General features: G+C 44.2%; 1 protein-coding gene across 3 annotated transcripts in view; it reads left to right on the forward strand.

Annotated features, from left to right (window-relative positions):
* The first annotated feature begins 4,601 nt into the window (after positions 1–4,601).
* The window catches only part of SLC15A2 (solute carrier family 15 member 2), a 73,229-nt gene continuing 51,810 nt past the window's right edge, over positions 4,602–26,020 (forward strand). Inside the window, exons 1-6 of one of the 3 annotated variants that reach the window (XM_079953811.1) lie at positions 4,602–4,937; positions 13,320–13,366; positions 17,867–17,954; positions 19,869–20,010; positions 21,789–21,881; positions 25,623–25,722. In XM_079953811.1, coding sequence (XP_079809937.1) covers positions 4,889–4,937; positions 13,320–13,366; positions 17,867–17,954; positions 19,869–20,010; positions 21,789–21,881; positions 25,623–25,722 — 519 coding nt within the window. In that variant the 5' untranslated portion in view covers positions 4,602–4,888. The other 2 variants (XM_079953812.1, XM_079953810.1) reach the window with 2 other exon arrangements.

A 26,020-nucleotide genomic window follows, 5' to 3' on the forward strand; every position in this document is an offset into this window, starting at 1 on the left:
ATCTAGTTTATTCAGAAGGGAGCCTCATTTTGTTCAGTAGGACTTTCTTCCCAGTGTGTTGTGGAGTGCAGTCTTTCATTGCAATCCCATACAGTACATGTCTTTTACTTCAATAGGGCAGATAAGTGTGCATATTATTGCAGCCTTTGTTCATACTGTAACCTCTTAAAAATTGCAGTTCTCATTTTTTTTAATGGATGGTGAAATTCTTCATGAATAGTGTTATTGACCTTCCTTGGAAATGTAAATCATCATGGTGCAGTTGTTTATTGATTGTACCAAGGTGTGGTTTTATTTTAAAATGCCTTGCACTCCAAAATGGTTTAAAATGTGTGCAGTATTACTAAATCAAAGAGCAGATAAAAGGGAAAACAAATTGAGAAGATGGAAACATGTGCTGTTCTAATACGTGAACTTTCAAGAAATATTCAAAGGACAATAGTTTGAGCACTCCAAATTGATTTTGTGTTTTAAGGTCAGAAGCAGGCCTGACTGTTTTGTAAATCACATGGCTTGTGGGGGAGTCTTTTTGAACTTACAGTTTTATTGATTTTTTCCCCCGGGGGTGGGGAGCATGTTTACCAATAGGAAAGGAATGTTATGACCATAATAATGATAATGGATTGTATCCAGCTAAGTCAGACTCAGGGGACGCAGGTGGCGCTGTGGGTTAAAGCCTCAGTGCCTAGGACTTGCCGATCGAAAGGTCGGCGGTTCGAATCCCTGCAGCGGGGTGCGCTCCCGCTGCTCGGTCCCAGCGCCTGCCAACCTAGCAGTTCGAAAGCACCTCCGGGTGCAAGTAGATAAATAGGGACCGCTTACCAGCGGGAAGGTAAACGGCGTTTCCGTGTGCGGCTCTGGCTCGCCAGAGCAGTGATGTCACACTGGCCACGTGACCCGGAAGTGTCTCCGGACAGCGCTGGCCCCTGGCCTCTTAAGTGAGATGGGCGCACAACCCCAGAGTCTGTCAAGACTGGCCCGTACGGGCAGGGGTACCTTTACCTTTACCTTAAGTCAGACTCAGTGGAAACGCACTGGCATGTCCTACTTAATTGCATTGATTTCAATGGGTCTGCTCTATAACTTAGCTGAATACAAACCCCAGTGCAGTTAAAGGTTTAGTATCTTCTGTCTATGATTATTACAGACCCTTAGTTTAACATCTGAAACCCTAACCTTCATGCTTTATGCGGTGTTATTAGTTGATGCTGTCAAGATTTGTCTGTGTGGGCATGTGACAGGGAGCTACAGCGATGGTGCTTCAGTGTTGCTGGTTCTGGGTAGGGGAAAGTAGAGCATGAGTGAAAGGGCTAGCAATAATTTGGGCCAGAGGCCTAGATGTGTGGTCCCATCCCCTAACTGTAGGGGAACATGGCGGGCTCCCCCCCCCCCGCAAAAAAGGAGTGGCGGCAAAACTAGGCCTTCTGGAGTTGGGGCCCTGATGGAATTGTTATGGGAGAGTGGTTCCTGTATGCAATAAATTGGTCACTTGCATGCCTTGGATGGAGATATACTCTCTGAAGGAGCAGATTCACATTTTGGGCATGCTTTGGGATCCAGCTTTGTCACCAGAGGCTCAGATGGCCTCAGTGGCTAGGACCACCTTTTATCATTCTTGGCTTTTGTGCTAGCTGCAACTGTTCTGGGACCAGGATAGCTTGACTGCAATACTCCAGGTACAGTGGTGCCCCGCAAGACAAATGCCTCGCAAGACGGAAAACTCGCTAGACGAAATAGTTTTCCGTTTTGGAGGTGCTTCGCAAAACGAATTTCCTATGGGCTTGCTTCGCAAGACGAAAATGTCTTGCGAGTTCCTGCGGGGTTTTTTTCCCTCCCCCCCCTTTTTCTAAGCCGCTAAGCCGCTTATCCGATAAGCCGCTAAAAGCCGCTAAAAGCCGCTAAACCGCTAATAGCGCTAATCCGCTAAGCCGTCAATGGGCTTGCTTCGCAAGACGACAAAACCGCTAGATGAAGAGAATCGCGGAACAGATTCTTTTCGTCTTGCGAGGCACCACTGTACTGACAACTTCAAAACTGGGTTACTTCAATGCACTCTATGTAGTTACTATGATGCACTGCTTGTGATTGGTCTGGAAAATACAGTGCAGAGCAATGCAGCATGAATGTTCACAGAAGTGAGACTCTGTCCATACATATATCACAACCCTGCTCAAGAGATCTGCACAGGCTGCCAATTTGTTACCAGGCCAGATTCAAGATATTTGTATGTAAGGCTCTCAATACCTTAAGGACCACTCTGCTGCTAGACTATTGAACAGAATAGTAACCACAAAAAGTGGCCTTTTCCTGACAGAAATGATTGTGTGTATCCACCCAAATAGTGGAAAACCCATTACAGAATTAGAGTGATTGACCTTGGCAATTATTAAAGAAGTTGTAAGAAGCTGGTATTTTCCCTGTAGATGCATTAAATTAAAATTAGATCTCAATGGCTTGTGAGCAAATAATCTTTTTGCGTGGCAAGTTTCCTCCCCCAGTTGAAATGAAGACACGGACACGTTGCTTTAAGGTTAATGGGCGTGAAAGGCCACAACTTTATTGATTACGGAATTGAAGGTATTGGCCTTAGGCATTGGCTTCTATCGACTACCCGGCATGGTGACCGGGAAGGGTTGAACACACCGCAGGAGTCCTGTTGAAGTACGCCAACTAGGGTCCCACGGGTGTCACCGCTCGGGGGCGTGCCGGAGGCCCTACCTCTCCAGGCTTCGGACAAGGCCACGCCCCCCCCTGGGAGTCCTCTACCGGACTACCCCTTCTCATTGGGGGAAGGTGATGGCGCTCCCTTCCCCCCTCCTTTTTCCTATAATTTGCCCCATGCCAATGCCTAACCGCCAACACCGTGAAAGTTGTGACGATTGCTACGAGGTAGGCGAAAAAACCAACTGGCAGGAAGTGCGCCAATTTGGAAAAATTCCTACCAGGCCCCTTGCGGCGACCAACCGAAGTCCATAGCAAGGCCAATTCTAGCTAAGCCTAAGGGTGGGTGGGATGGGAAAACCGCTCAGCTGTTGGGGCGAGGGGAAAAGAGGGCGGTCCCTGGGCGTGCCTGGCCTTAAGTAGCCCAGGCCGCGCCTCCCCTCGCCCACCGATTGGCGGGCTGGGTTGCAGGCACGCCCAGGGATTCCCCAACTCTCGCGGGGGCAAGGGAAGCCCCCGCGAATGTGGGAGGGTCCTGCTCGCAACGTCCTCTCCTCTCCATGCTCGGAAAGGGCTTTGCGTGGCAAGTTTCCTCCCCCAGTTGAAATGAAGACACGGACACGTTGCTTTAAGGTTAATGGGCGTGAAAGGCCACAACTTTATTGATTACGGAATTGAAGGTATTGGCCTTAGGCATTGGCTTCTATCGACTACCCGGCATGGTGACCGGGAAGGGTTGAACACACCGCAGGAGTCCTGTTGAAGTACGCCAACTAGGGTCCCACGGGTGTCACCGCTCGGGGGCGTGCCGGAGGCCCTACCTCTCCAGGCTTCGGACAAGGCCACGCCCCCCCTGGGAGTCCTCTACCGGACTACCCCTTCTCATTGGGGGAAGGTGATGGCGCTCCCTTCCCCCCTCCTTTTTCCTATAATTTGCCCCATGCCAATGCCTAACCGCCACAAGAGCAAGGCTCGCCGCCAATACCTTCAGGCCCGTAACCAACCCCTAATCCCGCTCAGCTGTTGGGGCGAGGGGAAAAGAGGGCGGTCCCTGGGCGTGCCTGGCCTTAAGTAGCCCAGGCCGCGCCTCCCCTCGCCCACCGATTGGCGGGCTGGGTTGCAGGCACGCCCAGGGATTCCCCAACTCTCGCGGGGGCAAGGGAAGCCCCCGCGAATGTGGGAGGGTCCTGCTCGCAACGTCCTCTCCTCTCCATGCTCGGAAAGGGCTTTCCAAAACATCTGGTTTAAAGGTTGTAATCACCATTTAACCCTGTGAATTATGGGAAGTTTTAGCCACTTGCCACATCAGCAAGACAGGTTCTCTACCTCCTGCCCTTGCCTGGAGATTTCCTGGCATTTACTGTAGTATAGATAGCACTGGGTTCGATGGACCAAGAGTCTTCCTCAGCATAAGAAAGCATCATAGAGGTATTGATTCAAATTTCATTTCCCTCACCCCAAACCTCAAAAAAGGGCCTTAGACCAACTGCAGTCTCTCAGCCATCCGGCATATGGGCTCAAAACACGCCGCTTATATTATGAAACATGTTTTCTACTTGCTATGGACAAAGGTCCTGAAATATGAATAGTCTACAACAATTATGAACAATGGCAAGCCTATCTAGGGTGCAGAAACAGGAATAAAAGCCAGCCTGTTTAGACTGAAAGAAGCTTGTCTCTTCTTCTGAAGTTAAGAACTTCACATGGAGCCATTAAGTGTTTTGAATCTAAGCTGGTGTAAAATGGCATAACCCTGTCCAAGCCAAGGAGACTGTGTCAATTTATGCCAGGCAGTGAGTTGGGCCTAATGCATCTGGAGCGAGCATCCTGTTTCCACAATAACATACATACACAAAAAACCCCTTTAAAAACCACTACTGCTGTAACAAATGGCGATTTCTGAAATGCAACCCTCAAAAGTATGTCAAGCCGCTTTTTAAATCAATGGGCTACATTTACACACAAATGCGGACTGTCTATGCAAGCTTTTTAATTTGGCCAGACTGGGAATAAGTAACTTTAAGTTAACAAGTTAATCTTGTTGACCAAAAAAACAGTTTAGCTGCGGGGAGGAAGTTTGCTTGTATTTTAGAGGTGGCTAAGGGAGCTAAGACAGTAAAGTGAAATATTAACAAGACTTGGCACAGAGTCGCTCAGGACGTCTTAGAGAAAGTCTTCCTCTGCCAGCGCACAGCTGGATTTGCAGAGTGCAGAGGAAAAGGCAGAAATGGCTGAGGAGGAAAGCGGCGCAAAAGGAGGAAAAGAGAAGCAAAGAGGTCAGTGGCTATTTGATGCTTCCCCACCCCTAGTCCTTCTAAAGGAAAGTGACTCTGCCCATCATCCAGAGCTTCTTGTACACTTTGGGGGGTACAGATGGTGCTTCAGTGCAAAGAAGCTTGCTCACAGACTCTGAAAGACTGAGCAGTTACACAGCTGCTGAAATGCCCTTTTCTGCACCGCTACTAAAGGCACGGGAGCTCTGTCCTCTTTTGCTACCCTAGTAGAGTTGTCCTCTTCTACTCTAAGCCATCTCTAGGAGAGCTGCCCTTTTCCACTAGAACTTCTCTGTCTGCAAAGGATCAGAGCTCTTACAGATACAATGAAGTACATATGTGGAGAATCTTGGTGGAATGAAGGAGGGCCAGTAACTTCACTGGGATTTCCATATTGGTCATTTACCACGTAACCTGCTGGCCAGGGATGGTGTCTAGTGCTCAGTGTTCCTCAGGTCTTTTCTTGACTCTGCCGCTTGTCTGATAATTGTCCTTTGGCAGGGCCCTTATCAAAGGTTTGGTGGTGGAGGATCCTAAGGGATCAGGAAGAGCAAAGCTGAAAGAAACCTAAATTTATTTTAAGTTAGTAGATGCATGGAGTGATGTTAATAAATTTCTGTTCTATTCATTGAAAATATTTTCATTATGTTGCTGTTCAGTAAAACCCTCCAGGGCAGCTCACAGCAGAGTAATGAAATGAAACAGAAAGATGAAAAAAATAAATTGAAGGAACTCAATTGAATAGATAGAACAGTAAAAAAATTGAATTAATATAATATGCAAAACATATGGCACTCCCAGTCTCCTTTCCGAGTTCTCCAACACTTACTAACAACAGCCAGTGATGTGGGGCAAAGAATGCATCCCATGATAACGCCATGACAAGGGTAAGTTAGTTTAAAAATTTATCAGCAGAGCTTGACCACAATAGTTCAGGCATTGGTAACATCAGAATTGTCTTCCCTTGTCCTTGACCTGGAAACAGTAGTTACTGCAGGATGCTAAAACACAATTGCTAACAGGAGTGAGACCCTGTCAGCATATAACACCTGAGCTCAGAGGTTAGCAGTGGCTGCCTGCTTGGTATAGGACCAAGTTCAAGGTGTTACTACAGTGGTACCTTGGTTGTCGAACGGCTTGGCTCCTGAACAAAATGGCTCCTGGAAGTGAGTATTCCGGTTTGCAAACATTTTTCAAAAGCTGAACATCTGATGTGGCTTCCGACTGAGAGCAGGAAGCTCCTGCAGCCAATCGGAAGCCATGCCTTCGTTTTCAAACCTTTTCGGGAGTTGAATAGACTCCCAGAATGGATGAAATTCAAGAACCAAGGTACCACTGTATTCATATATAAAGCCCTTCACAGTTTGGGATTACCATACCCAATACAATCGCACCTTGGATCCCGAATGCCTTGTGAGTTGAACATTTTGGCTCCGCAAATCCAAAAGTGAGTGATCCTTTTTTTGAACCTGAACATCCGCCACGGCTTCCGCGGCTTCCAATTGGCTGCAGGAGCTTCCTGCAGCCAATTGGAAGCCACACCTTGGTTTCTGAACATTTTGGAAGTCGAATGGACTTCTGGAACGGATTCCGTTCGACTTCCGAGGTACCACTGTATATTCTCACTCCAGTGGTTCAATTTGTGGCAGTGGCACAGTTATGGGTGCCATACAATGCCCAGTTTGAACTTGTTTTTAAATGCAGTGGTGCCCCACAAGACGAACGCCTCGCAAGACGGAAAACCCGCTAGACGAAAGGGTTTTCTGTTTTGAAGGCGCTTCGCAAAACGAATTTCCCTATGGGCTTGCTTCACAAGATGAAAATGTCTTGCGAGTTCCTGCGGGTTTTTTCTTTCTTTTTCTTTTTTTTTAATAATTTTTATTCATTTTTCAAACACATAATAAAAACAAAGCACAAAACAGAAAGTCAAAACACAAAACAAAAACATACAAAACATTTAAACAAATATAACTTCAAAATTGTATTTTCATACACCTTCTTTCCTTCGACTTCCCCATACCTCCCCATCCCTGCATCCTTGTTTTATGATTCTTTAGCAACCCTTTGGTCAATTTATCCTGATTCCCTTTCATTAAATTTCCTTTAGTTTTTTAGTTACAGCTGTAATTCTCTGTTTCTTACCCCTTGACATCTTAGCATTCCTCAATTTTACAACAGTTTTTAAGGTATATTTTAAATTTCTTCCAGTCCTCTTCCACTGTCTCCTTCTCCTGGTCACGGATTCTGCCCGTCATCTCAGCCAGTCCCATAAAGTCCATCACCTTTGTTTGCCATTCTTCCAGAGTAGTTTTCTACTTCCTGCGGGTTTTTTCCCCTTTGCCCCCCTTTTCCTAAGCCGCTAAGCCGCTTATCAGCTGATCCGCTGATAAGCCGCTTAACAGCTGATCGCTAAAAGCCACTAAACTGCTAATAGCGCTAATCCGCTAAGCTGTCAATGGGCTTGCTTCGCAAGACGAAAAAACCGCTATACGAAGAGCCTCACGGAACGGATTAATTTCGTCTTGCGAGGCACCACTGTGTTTTAAATCCACAATTTTTATTTTTTATTTCATTTTGTGATACGCTAGTTAGAGGGAGTTTTGTTTTTTTGTTTTTTACAGTCAAGGGGCATATAAACATCGCTCATGAAATAAATAAATGAAAGTTACAGGAGACGCCAAGGAGAACTCGGGAACAGCATGTGTCTTTGTTGCAGAATTGTGTTGAGGATAAGTATAGTTCCAACCTGTGAAAGGTTCAGCTGTTCTTTTTCGGTTTTAAACTAATTGTGAATTGTGTTTTCAAAACTTTGAAGACTGCTGCTTTCACTGTAAAATATGAATCAGCCGGTGGAGATATTGTGGGAGGGCCTTTCCCCTCAGGCAACTGATGGAGCCCTTTCACATCCTTCTCCTCTGACACTCATGAAGGTGCACTGCAAAGCATCCTTGCCATTACGGAAAATGCAAGGCCATTTTAGAAGTTACAATGGTTTGGGATGTTCCAGCACCCCAAAGTCCACTCCAGAACTGAACCCCCCCCCCCCAATTCATGTGTTCTGTAAATTTTCGTGGTGCATTGCTGCGTGCTTTCTGGCACAGCCAAAAAAAGGGATTTTTATTCATCATATGATGCCATAGCGTACATTATTATGCTGACATTACTGCTCCCACATGACATCTCTGACCATTAACTACTATGGCAACAAATTACCTATACTTGGCCTGCTCTTTAGTTTTGCAAAGGCTCATTCTCCTAACAAACAGGAATGTGCCAGGCTATCTGTTTAGCAAAAGAAACTGGATGCTGGATGTTAAGTCCTCATGCAACAAAATAAAAATCAATATGGGGGAAAAACAGCTGTGCAGGAAAAAAGGGGGGATAGAAAATCCTCCTTTCTCATGTGGGACAGGACAAAAGAGAACAGTCTGAACCACATGTGGAATAGGAATCAGGGATTTGCCAAGTATAATGCAGCAATGAAGGATAAGAATAAAAACATCAGTGTGGAAAGGGTGGGCAATCAAAAAGAAAAATATATACATTGTATGTTAAGTAAATGTGTTATTATTTTTTTAAAAAACCTAATAAAAATTAATAATGAAAAAAAGGAAGCATCCCTAATGCAGTGGCCCTTCCTTTCCTGGGCTCCAGGTGAGCAAATAATATATCTTGCATACTGCAGTGTGGTGTAGTGGTTAAGAGTGGTAGACTTGTAATCCAGGGAACCGGGTTCGCGTCTCCGCTCCTCCACATGCAGCTGCTGGGTGACCTTGGGCTAGTCACACTTCTCTGAAGTCTCTCAGCCTCACTCACCTCACAGAGTGTTTGTTGTGGGGGAGGAAGGGAAAGGAGATTGTTAACCACTTTGAGACTCCTTTGGGTAGTGATAAAGCGGAATATCAAATCCAAACTCTTCTTCTTCTTCTTCTTCTTCTTCTTCTTCTTCTTCTTCTTCTTCTTCTTCTTCTTCTTCTTGGGCCTAGCAAGGAACAGGCCACTATATATTAAGGAGATGTGTGCATAGCCCTCACGTTCTTGGTAATGATGAAATACCTTGCAATGCATGCAGCAGTAGTTGAAGGCTGGTGGGAGAGACAGAAAGGACTCAGTATTCCTTGTGGGGAAGCACTTCCACAAGTGCAGATTTATGAGTGTGGAGCAATGCATGAGGAAGCAATAGATCTTGCCCATTATTCAAACATTATATTGTGCAGTCCTACACATAATCTGCACAGAAGTAAGCCCCAGGGAGTTCAGAGGGAATTTCTCCTAGGTAAATATGTACAGGATTGCACCAGACTTCATTTCTTAAAGAATTTCAATAAAATGTAATGTGAATAAGATATGAACAGAATTCAATACATTCCTAACCATGTCTACACAGAAACACCTCCTACTGAATTCAGCGGGGTTATTCCCACGTAATGGGGTTAGTATTGCAGTGTTAACATATTAAGCACTCTTCCTAGGGTTTTATTACCCCCCTAGCACAAAATAAATGGGTTTTTACCATCTACATTCTGTCCCTCTGGTTCTTGCTAAGCATTAAGATCACTTCTCAGGGACTCCGTAAAAACAACACGAAAATCAGCACAGTAGGTTTAATCTGACAGACAGCCTTGGAAAGAGTTTCAGAAAAAGAATAAATTGGTGAGGCTTTTGCGGTGTAGAAAGATGACGGCCTAAAGGTAAAGCAGGGTGGGGCATCAGATTGGTGCTGCTGAGGTCATTTGTTAATTAATGGTGCCTCACTTCAGATCTTACTCATAGCTAGCTAATGAGAGAAGTGAACACCAATGCATATGTTGTTGTTGTTGTTTAGTCGTTTAGTCGTGTCCGACTCTTCGTGACCCCATGGACCAGAGAACGCCAGGCACTCCTGTCCTCCACTGCCCCCCGCAGCTTGGTCAGACTCATGCTGGTAACCTCGAAAACACTATCCAACCATCTCGTCCTCTGTCGTCCCCTTCTCCTTGTGCCCTCCATCTTTCCCAACATCAGGGTCTTCTCCAGGGAGTCTTCTCTTCTCATGAGGTGGCCAAAGTACTGGAGCCTCAACTTCACAATTTGTCCTTCACCAATGCATATACTTAAGCAATAATCCACAAAACCCCATCCTTGCACTTTCTCTAAATGGGAGCAACACTATATGTTATGCTGAACACACAGGGCTGCCTCTAAAAATGTTGCCCAATGTTGAGTTATTCCATCTCAACGCCATGCTCATTTAGGCACGTCTTCTCCTGTTGTGTGGTATCATCACAGGGGTGCCAACTTGAATAAAATATTGGGAGGGGCCCAGGTAAGCCCCACACTGCTTAACTGATCACAAGATGTGGCATGCAGACACCTTTTGAATACCAATGCTCATCATCTTTGGCGGGAGGCCGAAGGAGTAGGCTCCTATATATGATAACATTTGGTGTTTCCCCACTGCTGCCATCAGGAGCCAAATATGGAGTGATGGCAGAAAAGTTCACATCCCAACCACCTTGCAATGCATGTTGCAAGTATGGCTAAAAACTACATGGGAGAAGAGGGAGAACTAGACAAGCAGCTGCCATTTTTAGCAGAAGCCTTGCGTCAGATATGAACAGAAGAAGCTGCCTTATACTGATTCAGACCACTGGTCCACCAAGCTCAGTATTGTCCTCACAGACTAGTAGCAGCTCTCTAGAGTTTCAGACTGGGGACATCCCCAGCTCTGCTTGCAGATGATGAGGATTGAATCTCTGTTCTTCTGCATGCAGAGCAGATGCTCTACCACTGAGCTACAGCTGTCCCCCCAATGCATTGCTCTGTCCAGAGACAGGGGCAGTGTGAATTGCCTTTTTAGTACGAATGATGTTGCTTTTTATTGTTGGACGTAAAACAGCCGGTGAAGAATTTGCAGGAGGGCCAGGAATGGCACGGGGGTAAGGCCTTTGCCCTTCCAGGTCATCTTGTGGCTATAGACATGCCCTTTAGCAAGTCGCTCAGCACTTGTATGACAGACAGCAGCAGCAACAAAAATGACAGAGATTTTTGCCAAGACTTGAACAGCGGAAAAAATAATAGGTGTGTGCGTTCCTATAATGTCGTTCACCTTAAAATGCGAAGCAACGAACAGCAGCAAGGAAAGAAGGGTCCTACATTACAATAACAAAGCCAGGAGCAGATATAACATAGGAGCCCTGGCCGTGGTTGTCCCTGAAGGGAGCGATGCAGTGGAAATAATGTTTGCTGTTTCTGTATTGATTGCAGAGGTAGCATGCAATTTGATCTTGGGCCTGATAAGAAATGAGAGACTGTGAACTTCAGGTTGTAATTTGGTTCTGGCATGGTTTGTGCTTGTAATACATTTGTCTAGAACAGGGGAGGGGGAACTTTTGGCCCTCCAGATGTTGCTACACTACAACTCCCATCATTCCTGACCAGTGGTTCTGCTGGCTTGGGTTGATGGAAGTGGGAGTCCAGCAGCTAGGGGCATTTGGGGGCCAAGGGCCTTCCAATTTTTCAAGGAATGGGGGCCTGGCCCCCTCAAAATCCCATGGTGGCCATGCTTGTACACCGTGAGGTATGTTGACATCACTCTCACAAGCCGTGCAGCGTGCGTATGACACATCAGCACACTACCCAGCATGCGCGAGTGACATCAGTATGTTGCACGGCCAAGGCCCTCTCAGTCATGGGGGCAAGCTGGCACACTTGCCAGCAACATCTGGAGAGTCACAACTTAGCCTAAGTAGGACAACTGGAAAGATAGATTTATATCCTAGTCCTCCTTTGCCCAGGCAGTAGAATCTCCTGCACACATGCAGCCGCAGAAACTTTGATCACAGTCAGGATAGACCCTCGTGCGCAGCCTAGAAAGAAGTGATCCTGCTTCAGGCAGCACCATGAGCAGAGGTGGTTTTAAGGTAGCACAACTGGTGCAGCTGCCACAACAGTGCTGTAGCATGGAGCCCAAGAGGCGGTGTGGGGCCAAATGTTGCTGTTGCACAGGGCACTGCTGAAACTTGAGAGCCCAAAGTCTGCCACTGCGATAAAAAGAGGAACTGATGCCTGAATGGTACAGCAAGATTTTTAAAAGCCCTCGGGGTAGGGAACCTTATTCAGCCCAAGAGCCACATTTCCTCATGGATGATCTTTCAAGGGTTACTTACCAGTGGTAGGCAGAGCCCAAGGCAAAAGTGAGTGGAGCAATGGCTGTGACTCTTTTCCTTTTGTCCTGCATGTTCTCACAGTGGGAGATGAGGAGATATAAATTGATGGGTTTTTATTTTTACAATATGAGCAAAAACTGGGCAGAGGCCAATATGGTCAAATAAATCTGGAGGGAGTGGATTTTGAGGGGCTGGGCATCTTACACACTTTTAATTATACACAGTAGTTCTAAGCTTCCTGTTCTCTCCCACCTCTTTGTTCAAAAATGGTAAGTCCTTTGTGAGGTACTAGGGTTGCTAGCTAATCTCCTCCCTTGGAGCAGGGTAAGCTATAAACAACCCTGGAGGAAGCATCTCACAAAACACAAAAACAGTTACATACAAGCCCTGCCCTTATCTCTGCAGAGGGGTGCATGAGGAATCCATTTATTACCTACGGTGGCTGCACAGATAAGAGACTATTAAAAAGAGGGTCAATCAAAAGAAATGTGAGGAGCTCTTCACAGTTATTTATTTTATGTATGCATTTATTTATTGCTCTTATATCTTGCTCTTCCTGCGGCAAGCTTATTGGGGAGCATTTTATTAGTGAGATATCAGAGTCTTTTAAAGCCAAGCAGTGCCTAAATAGCAAATGAGCAGCAGAAATCTAAGTGTAAGCCACACAGAGCTCATTTGCTCTGAGCTCTCAATGCATCATTTTGCTTCAGCCAGCTAGTTTCAAATAGGCGGGGATGCCTGTGGTTCCTGCAGAATAAGCCTGCTATTATAGCAGAGATGGCCCAAAGCCACAAACCTTGCCACTAATTATGAGTTTCAACATTTGGAATAGGGATTATCATTCAGTATGCATTTCGCTTGACTCAACACAAGGGTTACTCAGAGTACCTGAAGTGTGCTCAGAGCAAACGGCACACAGCCCTGCCTGCAGGTGCTGAGGACAGCCCTGTCACCGTTGTGATTTAGTGACAGTTTCACCAGCCCAGATTAACTTTGCTCGTCTCCTTCCTCGTGAAGCTCTCCTCCTGCCTCAGCCTGGCAGAGAGAAAAATGTGCACAATCAGGGTTAACTTAAATCTGAACTAAACTCCACTCATTTGGAAGTCTTCCCAACCAACTCACCACGACAGCAGAGAGTTGTGTGAGGCAAACTGGGGAGGGAAAAAGGAAAAGCATAGGATGGACCTCTCAGGGAGAAAAGAATCTAAGGAGACTCTGTTCACTTTTATTTCTGCAGGAGATAATCCTTCAGAAGGAGTTTGCCCTCCTGAGAGAAAGTCCCCGGTAAGTATTTGATCTGACTTGGTTGGGGTGTGGTGGAAGGGTTGTCGTGGAGGGTTGTTTTTATTTTGGGGCGAGTTTATTTTGCTGTTTCTTTCAACTTCCCTGGAACAATTCTCGAGAGCTTGCTGCTCTTGCCTTAGCCTGTTGTGCTTTGGCCTCAGACAGACAAGCACCATTTCTTGCCTAGGGTTGGTATTAGCATTAGAGATTCGAAACGAAATTCTTTCTTGCTAACCTGATTAATGTACTAGAAAGGCAGCTCAGACAACAGAGGAACAAACCCGAGCCAATGGCTTCTTTGGGAATTACCACTTCTTGGAATGCATTTCCCAGGCAAAAACAACACTCTTTTGAAGGAAGCAAGAATGATATACATAGAGGGGGAGGTGAGCCTGCAGCTTTGCTTGCTGGATTTCAAAAGTGGAGGCAGCTTCCAATTCAGCGGCAATATTTTGATATGGGTTAGTTCTATTGTCAGAATTTCCACTAGATTTTTTCTTCTTTCTCCTCTCTGAGGATAAGTGCTCCTGAGCCTTTCTAGCTTATTTAAAAGCACACATTTTATTCTCCAGACTGTATTTGTAGAGAGCTAGTTTAAAGATTGCTGCAAAAGGAATAGATATGTAATGGTGAATTAAGGAAGAAATTAAGGTACCGTAGATATGCAGTCAAAAACTGGAGTAGGAAGTACATAACCATCAAAGAACAAGATTGTGCTATGTATATTTGTAAAAGTCAAAAGGCTAATGAAGAGGAACATACATGATGATACAGGTGGAGAGGGGAAACCTTGCTGGTTTTTAGTAAAACAAGGGGTGGCTTGGTGAGTGCTCATGTGTTGGAATGTCCTCTCAATCAATTAAAAAAATTAATAGTGTTAATAAAAACGAGTAGTCATGGGGACAGGGTCTAATTGGGTCACTCAGCAGCATGACTAGTGATAATCTGGAAAAGTGTTCTGATTGAGGTTTTGATCAGATGAATTTATTTCACTATATACAGTTTTGCCATTTGTACAGATTCAAGGATGGATACAGGAATGCATTAGCATTGACACCTGTGCAGATTCATAAGTTAATGCTGTAATTACCTTAAGGAATGAGCCAACACAATTTTGTGTTGTTCCCCTTAATGTCAATATCCACTGGAAGAAACTATGGGCTAAAAACAAGTCAAAGTGCAAGTAGATAAATAGGTACCACTCCGGTGGGAAGGTAAACGGCATTTCCGTGTACTGCTCTGATTTGCCAAAAGCGGCTTAGTCATACTGGCCACATGACCCGGAAGCTGTCTGCGGACAAACACCGGCTCCCTCAGCCTATAGAGCGAGATGAGCGCGCAAGCCCAGAGTCGTCCGTGACTGGACCTTCTGGTCAGGGGTACCTTTACCTTTACCTTTAATGGTTTAAATTTTTTTATTAAGCCCTGCAAAACTGGTGTTTGGACCTAGATTATGTGATCATACTCACCCCCCCCTTTAAGTATTATAGGGAAGCAAGCTCACAACATTCCACCATGCCCATCAGGCATACCTGTTACAGTGAATATAGTGTCTGAAAAGGTCACATCTGTACAAAATGCAATGTGTGTAGGCCTGAAAAACAGTCAAGTTCCCTCATTCATTCTGGGAATTGACCAAATTGCTTGTTCTCACACATACAAGTTGGTTTATGTTTATTTGTGTGTACTCTATTCAAACATTATGTCACACTCGGATGCCTGACAGTACAGGTTTCCCAAATAGACAAGGTGGGAAGGAGTGATATGCAGGATTGAAAGCAGTGGTGGAAGAAGTTTAGCAAGGCCACATAAATCTCCTCAGAACTTGGGAGGTAATTGTTGCAGATTAATAAACAGAGAAAATCAAAGGTTCCAGAATAAAGTGTTCTGGGTTAATAAAAGTTATTTTCAGATATTAGAACCAGGGCTTCCAGACCTTTGTTTCATCTAGTAACACAAATGAACCTGAGCTGCTAGTAGAAGGAAACTTCAAGGGGGAAAGTGATGGGCAAGGGAAGGTTTAAGCATTCTCTTTCTGCCTATCACTTATCTGCTGCAAGTTGCACCCGCCCAGAACTTCTTTGCAAGAAGCGATCGTGTCTAGGTTTGGAGGCACTGGAGCTGGAATAGGTAGTTCTGCCCTCGGCTGAAATGTAAACACACACTTGGTTAGGAGCAACTTACTTAGATTTTCAGTTCTATTCTCATTAATGAGATGCAGGGATGAGAGAGAAATTTGATTCAGTTCACATTTAAAGGTGAGCTTGCCTAATCCATACTTTCTGAAACCATGCACAATACCAAAATGCAGCCATCTTGCAAAATTCGTCTTTCTCTGAATTCTGCAGTGCAGTTATCCCAGTAAGGACTGTTATTATTGTTATTTTTTAAAAAAATAAATAACTAACTAACTGATATGGAAAGCTGAATTTAAGATTGGAAAACTGGGAAACTGAAGTGGACAGATTCACCCATCCCTAACGAGATGTGTCTCAATCCTCTTTAAATTCCACAGTGATCCTGATATATGTGCTTTCTGGTTCACATCATACATTAACTTAGAAGGAGAAGGGTTTCCCTCTTCTTCTGGCATTGATGTGTGTTGCTCTGCTAAGATGCATGAAATGATGCTAGGTAGATGCTATTTTTACTTTGAAAGAAAATAATTGCTCATTGGATAATGACAGATGTTTGAATGAATTCAAACAGAGTACAAAATAGGGGTTAGTGCTCAGGAGCATCCTTGGCATGCCTAATGTACTAATCCTCATTTTGAATTCATCCAGGTTTTTGACAGCATGATGACACTTACCTGATTAGTGAACACTCCTGATAGGAGAGCAAAAATTCCCCTTAACAGAAGTTCCAGTGAACATGTGCTGGATGGAGCAGGATTGCTGCTGCAGACTCAGCATTTTATGAGCATGTATAGATAATCCCTCCATGTAGAACTGTACGTGTGGAGAGCTTTTTCTATGTGTTCAGCAGCTTCTGATTTCCAAGGAGTTCATGCAGGAGCTCACTGCGCATATTCACATGAATGCTTGTTGGTTGGGATAGAGCCTGCTGAGGAAGTGCAAGTTTAATTGTTTTATTCATATCTGCGGTGCCTAAATATAAATTTCAAATTTCTAGATTTGGGCCTTCAAATTCACCTAACCAGCTAGTTGCTGTCAGAACCATGTCACCAGCACTGGATAGGCTGTTTATTTCCCCCACTATCAGATGGGTTTATGTTTCTCCATAGGCTATGCTGTCTCTTTTATGTCCTGAGATAACACCACAAAATGATGCAACAGCACTCTGGGGAAAATGCCAGCTAACATTGTTTCCTTGTTTTACAGCGAAGCCTCACAAAGTTGAGGACAAAGTGAGGGCTTGGCTCTGAATGCAATACGAGTGTCACGTTGCTTCCAGTCACATAGTAATCCTTTCGCGTGTGATGTCTGGAGACCTGTGTCTTACTGACACTGGCATTATCATTTTCTTCCCCCTTTTTGTTTATTTTCCTGTTGATGACATAAACTACTGGATAGATCTCATTACAAACTACTTGATAGATGGAACCCAAGCATGCTGGGATTTGCTTCGTGGTTAGAATTAATCACTAAATGGAACAAATGGAACTTTCTAGAAAAGCAGTTGACATCTGCCCTGATCACTTCTGATCCACAAAAATTCTTCCTCCTCTTTTCTTTCTTTCTTTCCTTTTTTTTTTTTTGCCAACAGCTGTTTTCCCTCACATAAGCTGTCCCTTAGACCAGGTGATCATGTAATTATTCGTTTCGTTTCGTTTATGGATCGCTTCCCATAAAACATCCCAAAGCAATTTAACAGTGAAAAATATCAATAATATAAAAACAGCAATAAGAACAATTTCAAGTCCAAGGCAGATAAGGACAGGGATTTTTTAAAAAAATCCACACTTAAAGGGGTTGTTGGTGAAGGAAGGTCTTCCAGGTGTGCTGAAAAGGTAATGGATAAGGTATGTCTGATATGTGATTGGCGTTCCAAGGGTAGGTGCTGCCTCGTGAAAGGCCTGGTTTTCCATCATATGGAAGAGGACTCCTGATGAGAGGGTGTCTGCAGGAGGCCCTTTCCTGTAGAGTGCAGTGACTGGGAATACAAGGGATGAGTTTGAAGAAAATCATGAACACACATTTGTGGTTCCTGTTTATCTAACTTGCAAAGCCACAATTATGCCTGCTATAGCTAGAAAATTTATACAGAGGGAGAAATATATATTTCAAACGTATTCACCTCCATTTGACAGTCGTTCACTGTGCTGATTGTCAGCCTTTGGGCAAGGCTTTATTTATTATAAGCTCTGTATTTCCTTCGAATCCCTTCTCTGGGGACATCTGCCAATTCAGCATTGAATTATAGGTTTGTACATTTGATTCTGGGATTCTGTGTGCTGTGCGTCATTATTTCAACTGTACATATGACCGAAGGACAAGTTTTGTATGACACTACCTTTTTTCTGGTTTGCTTCTTTAGAAAGTATGTGGTACCAATTACCCTCTCAGCATCGCCTTCATTGTGGTGAATGAGTTTTGCGAGCGCTTCTCCTACTATGGCATGAAAGGTGTGTGTTATATCTTTCATCATTTCTCCACAGCTTCTCAGAGAATAGTTTGGCTCTCTTTGCAATTTGTTTTGCCTTTAGGATGATAAAAGGGGGCCTGTGGGTGGGAGCAGAGAATTAATAGTAGGAATTATCTGAAAAGATTCCTTGCCTTCAGATCTTAAATTGCCTCAGATACCTCAGCTGTCTCTGATACGTGTACACACTAACAGGATAGACTGAAAGGTTATAAACATGGTGCCAGAGGCTGCTTCCAGGTGGGTGGCTCCTAGTACTGCCGAATAATTGCACTTCTGCTGCAAGCTACAAGTGAAGTTGCACTTGACTTTCCACATTATTGGGAGTTCTAAACTTTTTCTGTGTCTGCATGATGCTGTGTTCTGTACACAAGTGCTCATGACATAACTGCTGTGGGTAAGGCCAACTGAAGCTCAGCACACATCCACTAAAACCCTTGCAGCAGCCATTTTGTATGGCCCCGTTTTTTAAACTTTGTCTTTTAATAAGCTCTAATATTTTTTCTTGCCTTTGTTAATGAATGAAAGGTATAGTGCTATAACACTATAATGCTGATTTGTTTGTTTTGTTTGTTTTTTTAAAAAAACTATTTTAGGAATACATGCATACCAAAAAAATCCCCTCTCGACTACATAAAATGGGAGCCATCTACATTTTGCTAAATTTGCTTCGGTCAGAAAGAGCATTATATAACAAATTTGGTGTTACAGTGCTGTAACTCTCATTCATTTTTTTAAGTGCCATAATACTACATTTTAAACAAAAGATTTAAAAAATAACCTTTCTGATCACTGCTATTTTAGCGACATGTCAAACATAGGTTACTGGTAGGAGTTTCAGTGCTTTTTAATAACATTAATACACACACACAGAGAGAGAGAATCAAATCCCCATACTTTTAAAAAGATAGAATACTAATGCTAATCTACACCTGTGGAGATTGCATCACTCTTCTGTTCTTCTGAAAAATGTCTGACTTTCTGCCTTCTGAGAAAAGGTGGGAAGAGCCACAGGAGCAATAAAGGATGAAAGCATTGTGTGGATGTCTCATGAAAAGTGTGCAAATGAAGCATCAATTCCACATCAAGCACCCATTGTGACAGCCCACTTGCGCAACTGCTTGTCCACTAGTAGAAGCCATATTCCTAAGCCATAGTGCAATAGCCAAATTCAACGAGTGTTTTGTGCTTGAATAAAAAGTTTCATAACCCCCCAACTGAATGTTATTATTATACTTGGTGACAGTTAAGCTTATGCATTACTATTTGTGCTACTGCTCGGACATCAACTCTCAAACTGCTTGCACTAAAGTTATGTTGGATCTCGCCCCCTGCTATGGAAGCTCTCTCCTGTCTCTTCTCTTTGGGTACAGTAATATGGAAGCAGAACTGGAAGCTGGTCAGCAAGGGCTACAATCTCTGGAGAATGACCAGGAGCATATAGGGGAGAGAAAGGAAGAGTGACAGGAAAGGTCTATTGGTCTGACATCCAGGATTGCTTGCTTTTCCTCTATTGGAGGCTGTATGCTTGTATCAGTGGGATGATAGCTAGAGACTGAGAAAGGGCAATTTGCTCATCACTGTGTTTTCATGGTAGTGAAAGCTGAGCCTCCTTGGGTTTCTTTTGGTCATTGTTGGCATCGGCCTGCCTCAGGAGACAATGGAGAAGTTGCGCCTTCAGGGGTAAAGTCAAACCGTTGGAGAGTTACAGAGCCTGCTATGGCTGTAGAGTTTTCATGGTAGTGAAAGCTGAGCCTCATTGGATTTCTTTCTGTCACACCACTGGTAAAAGCACAGAGCCTCTTTCGGGAAAAGAAAATGGCAATTATTGTCACACTCTGGGGCTCACACATTGTTTATGAAACTCATTGCTTTTGTCTTTGTTTTTATCCCTCAGCTGTTCTGACTTTGTATTTCCTCTACTTCCTTCACTGGGATGAGAATACATCCACCTCCGTCTACCATGCCTTCTCAAGTCTGTGTTACTTTACACCTGTCATTGGTGCCCTCATGGCTGACTCTTGGCTGGGAAAATACAAGTAAGGATAAAATATATTACGTCTTCAAGTGGAAGATGGGAGAGGATTTTTTTCAGCTTACATTTTAATTCAACCTTGTTTAATGCAAATTGGTGAAATTTGTGGTTCTCTGAATTTTGCAATGCTGTTCTCCAACCAAATGATGTGTACAAAAATGGGTATGTTAGGGAAATGCATGCATAACAATGTGCATATTAGTGAAAATAACGTACAAAAATGTTTCATATATCAGCGGAAATATGCTTGCCAAAATATGTATATTAGGCAAAATTGCATACAAATGGGTGGATATTAGGAGAACTCTGCTGACTTTTCAACAGGAATGAATTTTATAACAAAAGCAAAAATAGATTCAGAAATGTGGAGATCTGAATTTGCATTTGGAGAAGTAAGAAACCTGATAGAAACCAAAATTCACAAATTTGTCCATCTGTACTTCAGGTACATAAATGACCCCCCCCCCATTAATTAATGGAGCAAATGGGGCATTTTTTAGCTGATTAATAGTACTATTTTTAGAAACTTTTGATATACGTTATCACAGATTGCCAGCTTTGTTTGCCATTGAATTTTAGCGTGCCTTATGAACTTGCCTATGCAATGAGATTTTTGTTTGCACTTTGATTGGTCTTTGCACAATTATATCCTGGTTTAAGAAATCTCCTGCTTGTCCACCTCATATCTAGCACTGGAGGTAGACTGGGAGAAAAGTGCTTAAAGCGGTGAAATGCAACTGAGGTTTGGGTGGGTGGGGTGTTTGCTTCCATCGCTTATATAGTCTTTCGTCTTTCTCATGTACAGAGTAGACTCTTGTAAATAGAAGACTCACTCTATACAGGAAAGTATGCAAACAGGTATCCACACAACGGCCTTGTCATTTTTAACTGGGCTCCACTGACTTCAATAAGGGTTAATGCTGGCTCTGTCTACTTGCACATCTAAGTATTCTAGCTTCCAGTGGCATTTATGTTCAGCTTAATTTCTCTGGATTGCACTGAAAGACAATAATTTAGGGTGTAGGACACCAAGCGCTGCTCTATATATTGCTCAGGATCTGTGTTCAGTGTGTTTGGTGTGGCACCTCCAAATTATTGCTAGGGATGGTTGAGGGCCGGCACCATCATTAGGCAGAATGAAGCGGGCCATGGGGGTGATGAAAAGCTAGCAAATCAATCTGTTGTTTAATTCAATTTATTACTCCAGGGGAAAGGTGTTTGTAGGATTTTAGAGCTTTTGCACCATTACATCTTGTTACTGTCCCCCCCCCTCCACTTTGGTTTTATTTTGCTGCTGTTTTTAGTCTGTTTTTGTTTATATGGTGGTAATTTATTTGTGTACTTTACCATATTAATTTTTACTATGGGCTGCTCAGAGAACTTTTTTGTTGTTGTTATTGTAAATGAAGAGAATAAAATTGGTCTGCTTGGGTTCTGTGGGCTTGGGAAGTGGAGTTTGGGGACACCATTTGCTGTTCTGTCCCTCAGGCAGTGAGTGTCTTGGGCTGGCCCTGCCACCACAAGTGGTGGGAAACAGAGCAGCTGTGCCTGTCAGTGCACTTGTCCCAACTTTCTGTTCATCTGCAGCTTTTTCTCAATGCTTTGAAGCATGATGGAGAAAGAGGAGTTTCAGTTCTGGTAGAGGGAAAAGGCTAACAGAGAAAATCCTTGTGCCTTCCCTATCAGGAAATACAGACACACGTTCTGTTTTCAGATTATAAATCATGCCACTGCCTTGGGCTGATAGCATTTCCTTACTTTTTTCCCTCTTTCTCTCCACAGAACAATCATTTATCTCTCCATTGTTTACGTTATTGGGCATGTGATCAAGTCCGTTGGGGCGATACCAAGTGTGGGAAACCAAATTGTTCATGTGTAAGTAATGAAAAGACGGGCCTGCTATGTTTTGATAACATTATTATTAATTGGCTTGTATTAAGGTATAGATCATTCACGTGCACCTTGCAATAAGTGGTTGTGTGGTTATTTCAGGCCTTTTGTTAACGCTGGCACCGTGTCCTCCATCCCAAATCGTGTCCGGACATCGTAGCCTTGAAAGCTGCTAGCACCTTGTGCTAGGCAACCCACCAGTCTTGCGTCTCGGGGGGCAATGCATCAAATCTTGTACTGTACTGGCATAGCCTCCGTACATTTCCATGGCAAGGGTGAGCACTGCTTCAAGCAATGAGCCCTTAGAAAGCGCTTTACGCATGAGCTGCAGGCAAACCTCTGTCCAGAGCCACATGCTTCAGAAGCTCATTAACTTCAGCTGTTACTTATTTTTTTAGCACTCTAAGGTTTTTCATTTTGTTTAGATCTAAAGCCCAAACCTGGAGTGGGGCGGGGCGGGGGGAAGCAAACCACTGTTTTAGAAAGTGTATGTTTGGTTTTCTCAGAGGTGAACGATATAGGCAGGCAAGGACAGAGTCCATCTTAGAATCCTGCAGAAGTCTTGTAATATGACCATCACAGCTGGTTGTATGGAATGACCTACGGAAACCAGGTAGGGCATTTTCATGCCCACTTCAGCTGCATTTGCCACAGAGGGAGGGAAAGCCATTGGGGGTGGTGGTGGCTCCCATTCAAACTGGGAGCTTATTTAACGACAATCCTGGGATTTGCAGGGGAGGGAACATTTAACCAGCTGAGGAAGGGTTACCCAGCATGGAAAATGGAGTGTGCCTCTGATCCTGCTTTGAAATTGTGCCAGTTCAGAATGCAGGTGTGGAATCACAAATTCAGATGCTCCCCTCATGTCAAAAGCTCTCTACACATGTAAAGCAAATTCTTCTTACACTGGCTGGCAGCAGTTCTCCAGGCTTCGGGACAGGGAGTTTCCCCAAGCGCTACTTGGAGATGCTGCAGGTTGAACTTTTGCATGCAAGGAAGACCCTTATCCACTGAGCTACAGCCCCTTCTCTGTTATGACACCAGAAAAGAGCATACAGAACATCATGCATAGTTCTTTGCATTCCAGACTTTTGCTGTTGTTGTTTTTAAAACTGCACTCTTTTGGCCCACATTGTTCAAGGAGGCTTATAAAGCCACCATAAAACATCCTTATCACATGAAAAAGTATTACGTATTAACAGCAGAGTAAAAAATACACCCGCAACAGCACAAATCCAAATGCCATCCAACAGATAACCCCAGTTAATCACTTGGAATGGCTTAACTTTTCAACAGCTTGCCTAAATAAATAAGTTTGTCAAAGCTCCCAAAACCACACTAAAGGAGCGCATTAGCAGACTTCCTTTGGCAGCTCATTCCAGAACTGTATGATGTAATTTTTCTGAATGTTTGAATCAGGCCTTAGGCATCATTCCCACTTCAAGCTAGTGGTGTGCTAGCAACTTTCTTGCCAAATCCCAGGCAAGTGCAGCATGCATATAAATAAAGCAGGGTTTCCCCAAACTTTGGCTGGCTATGACATAGATAATATTTTTTTTTCCTGGACTGAAACTGTTTCCCTGCCATGGCTGAAAATGGGAGGCACATGGGTACTATAATATTCCAATGTTGTTGTTTTATTTATAAAAAAATACAGTGTTACCAGAATACAGTGGTACCTCGGGTTACATATGCTTCAGGTTACATACACTTAAGGTTACAGACTCCGCTAACCCAGAAATAGTACCTCAGGTTAAGAACTTTGCTTCAGGATGAGAACAGAAATCGTGCTCTGGCGGCATGGCGGCAGCAGGAGGCCGCATTAGCTAAAGTGGTGCTTCAGGTTAAGAACAGTTTCAGGTTAAGAACGGACCTCCAGAATGAATTAAGTACTTAACCCAAGGTACCAGTGTACTTGGGATCAGCTCATAGGAGCAGGACCTGTCTTGGTCAGACCATTGGTTCAGCTAGCTCTGAATTATCTATCTATGCTGACTGGGCAGTGGCCCTCAAGGGTTTCCAATAGGGAATCTTTCACAGTCCTGCCTGGAAATTCCAGCGAGTGAAAATGGAACCTTCTGCATGGAAAGCTTGTGCTCTTCCACTGAGCTACAGCCCTTCCCAGAAGCAGACAGCAGTGTGTTTGCCTGCCATGGTGACAGGCCCAGCATCAGCATGGAACCCACTGGGGCTGATGCCTGGTTTGCTCTTCTAGCACATTCTGTCACTACCCAATACCTACTACCTGAAAGTGGTGGTCAGGGACAAACTGACAGGTTGGTTCCCAGTGTCTGGTGCCAAGTAAATCCACTCGCTATACAAGGGTGGAACTGGCTGTCTCATCTGCTTCACTTTACACTCATGAGTGGGCTTAGCTGGTGGCAGTGCCATGGCTACCAGTGAGTTCACAGAGTGAGTGCAAAGGGAATAATAATAATATTATAATAATTTATTATTTATACCCCACCCATCTGGCTGGGTTTCCCCAGCCACTCTGGGCGGCTTCCAACAGAATATTAAAATACAATAGTCTATTAAACATTAAAAGCTTCCCTAAACAGGGCTGCCTTCAGATGTCTTCTAAAAGTCTGATAGTTGTTTTTCTCTTTGACATCTGGTCAGAGGGTGTTCCACAGGGCAGGTGCCACTACCAAGAAGGCCCTCTGCCTGGTTCCCTGTAACTTGGCTTCTTGCAGCAAGGGAACCGTCAGAAGGCCCTCGGCACTGGACCTCAGTGTCCGGGCAGAACGATAGGGGTGGAGACGCTCCTTCAGATATACTGGACCGAGGCTGTTTAGGGCTTTAAAGATCAACACCAACACTTTGAATTGTGTTCGGAAATGTATTGGGAAGGTGAGGCTGGCAGCTGCAGTAGTGCTGACGCTCAGAGGAGACGGCTCTGAGGGGGGGTCAGTCAGCACTAAGGGGTAGTCTGCTGAGGGAAGAGCCCTGTAAAATCTGAAACCAGGCTTGAATGGTGATGCTTCTGTGATTTGCCTGCACTAATCAGCCATAGCAAGCACTGCTTCAGAGACTTCCAGTGCACCCTCAGGACAGTTATTGCTGCCTGGGAAGTGATAGAGAAAGTGAGAGGGTGGTTTCTGCCAAATCCAACATGATGGTTTGATTGCTTCCTCCCTTGTGGCATACCAATCTCTCTGGTAGCACACTTTGGGGGATTCTGAATAGAGATCCCACCTGGTTACTACTCTCTTTCCTAGTTAGGAAGCTGTTTGACTCATGCAACTGGCCTCACATACCCCCCCCCCCCCCCGTATGCAGCCCCTTCTTGCAGAAAAATAGCTGTCACACACCAAGTGTGAATGGGCCTTCAGTAACATGCTTCAAAGTATTCTGGTCCTCCACTCAGGGTTAATCAGGGGTTTGCATGCAGATGAAGGTGATGGATGGTTGGGGAAGGACCCTGTGTGAGGAGCAGGGAAGGAAAGATCTCCCAGACTGTGAGGCTGGGAGAGTTCACCTCTTTCTGTGTGGGGCAAGTTAAGATCTACCTGTAAGAGAGGACTTTGCAGTCTCCTTTTTCTCTTTTTTCTGTTTAGATTAGTTTATTTTTTGTTGTAACAGATCATGAAATGTCTTAATAAAATTTTATTGGGGAGAAAAGGATTCGGGTATGCAATGTAGTTGGGAAGTGCTGCTATTCTCCCTACACACACACACACACACCCTTCTGTGGTGCTGAAATGTCTCCATTCCTGTTTGAAGGGTTCTGTCGATGACTGGCCTGACTCTGATTGCTCTTGGAACAGGAGGTATCAAGCCCTGTGTGGCGGCGTTTGGTGGAGACCAGTTTGAAGAGGAGCATGTAAGAGTTTTGTTTCTTTTATCCATGTGGTTTCTTAATGCTTTTTTAAACATAGCACTTAGCAGGGATGGTTATTCCCTGACCTATGGGCTGTATCTGGACTCCTGAAGCAATTCATGGTGGTCCCAAACTACCATTCCAACAATTTGCCTTCTTTCTTAGAAAAAAACAACCCTTATAAAAAAACATTGTCCAGCAGTTGACATTATTAAGTCCCACCGTTCCTCCATTGATCTGTTATACAGCGGGGAGGGGGGAGGTGCTGTTGCTTCTTTTCACCTTCCAAAGGGTCCCTTCT

The sequence above is a fragment of the Podarcis cretensis genome, assembly GCF_951804945.1.
Source record: "Podarcis cretensis genome assembly, chromosome: 1".
In the NCBI taxonomy this organism is placed as follows: Eukaryota; Metazoa; Chordata; class Lepidosauria; order Squamata; family Lacertidae; genus Podarcis; species Podarcis cretensis.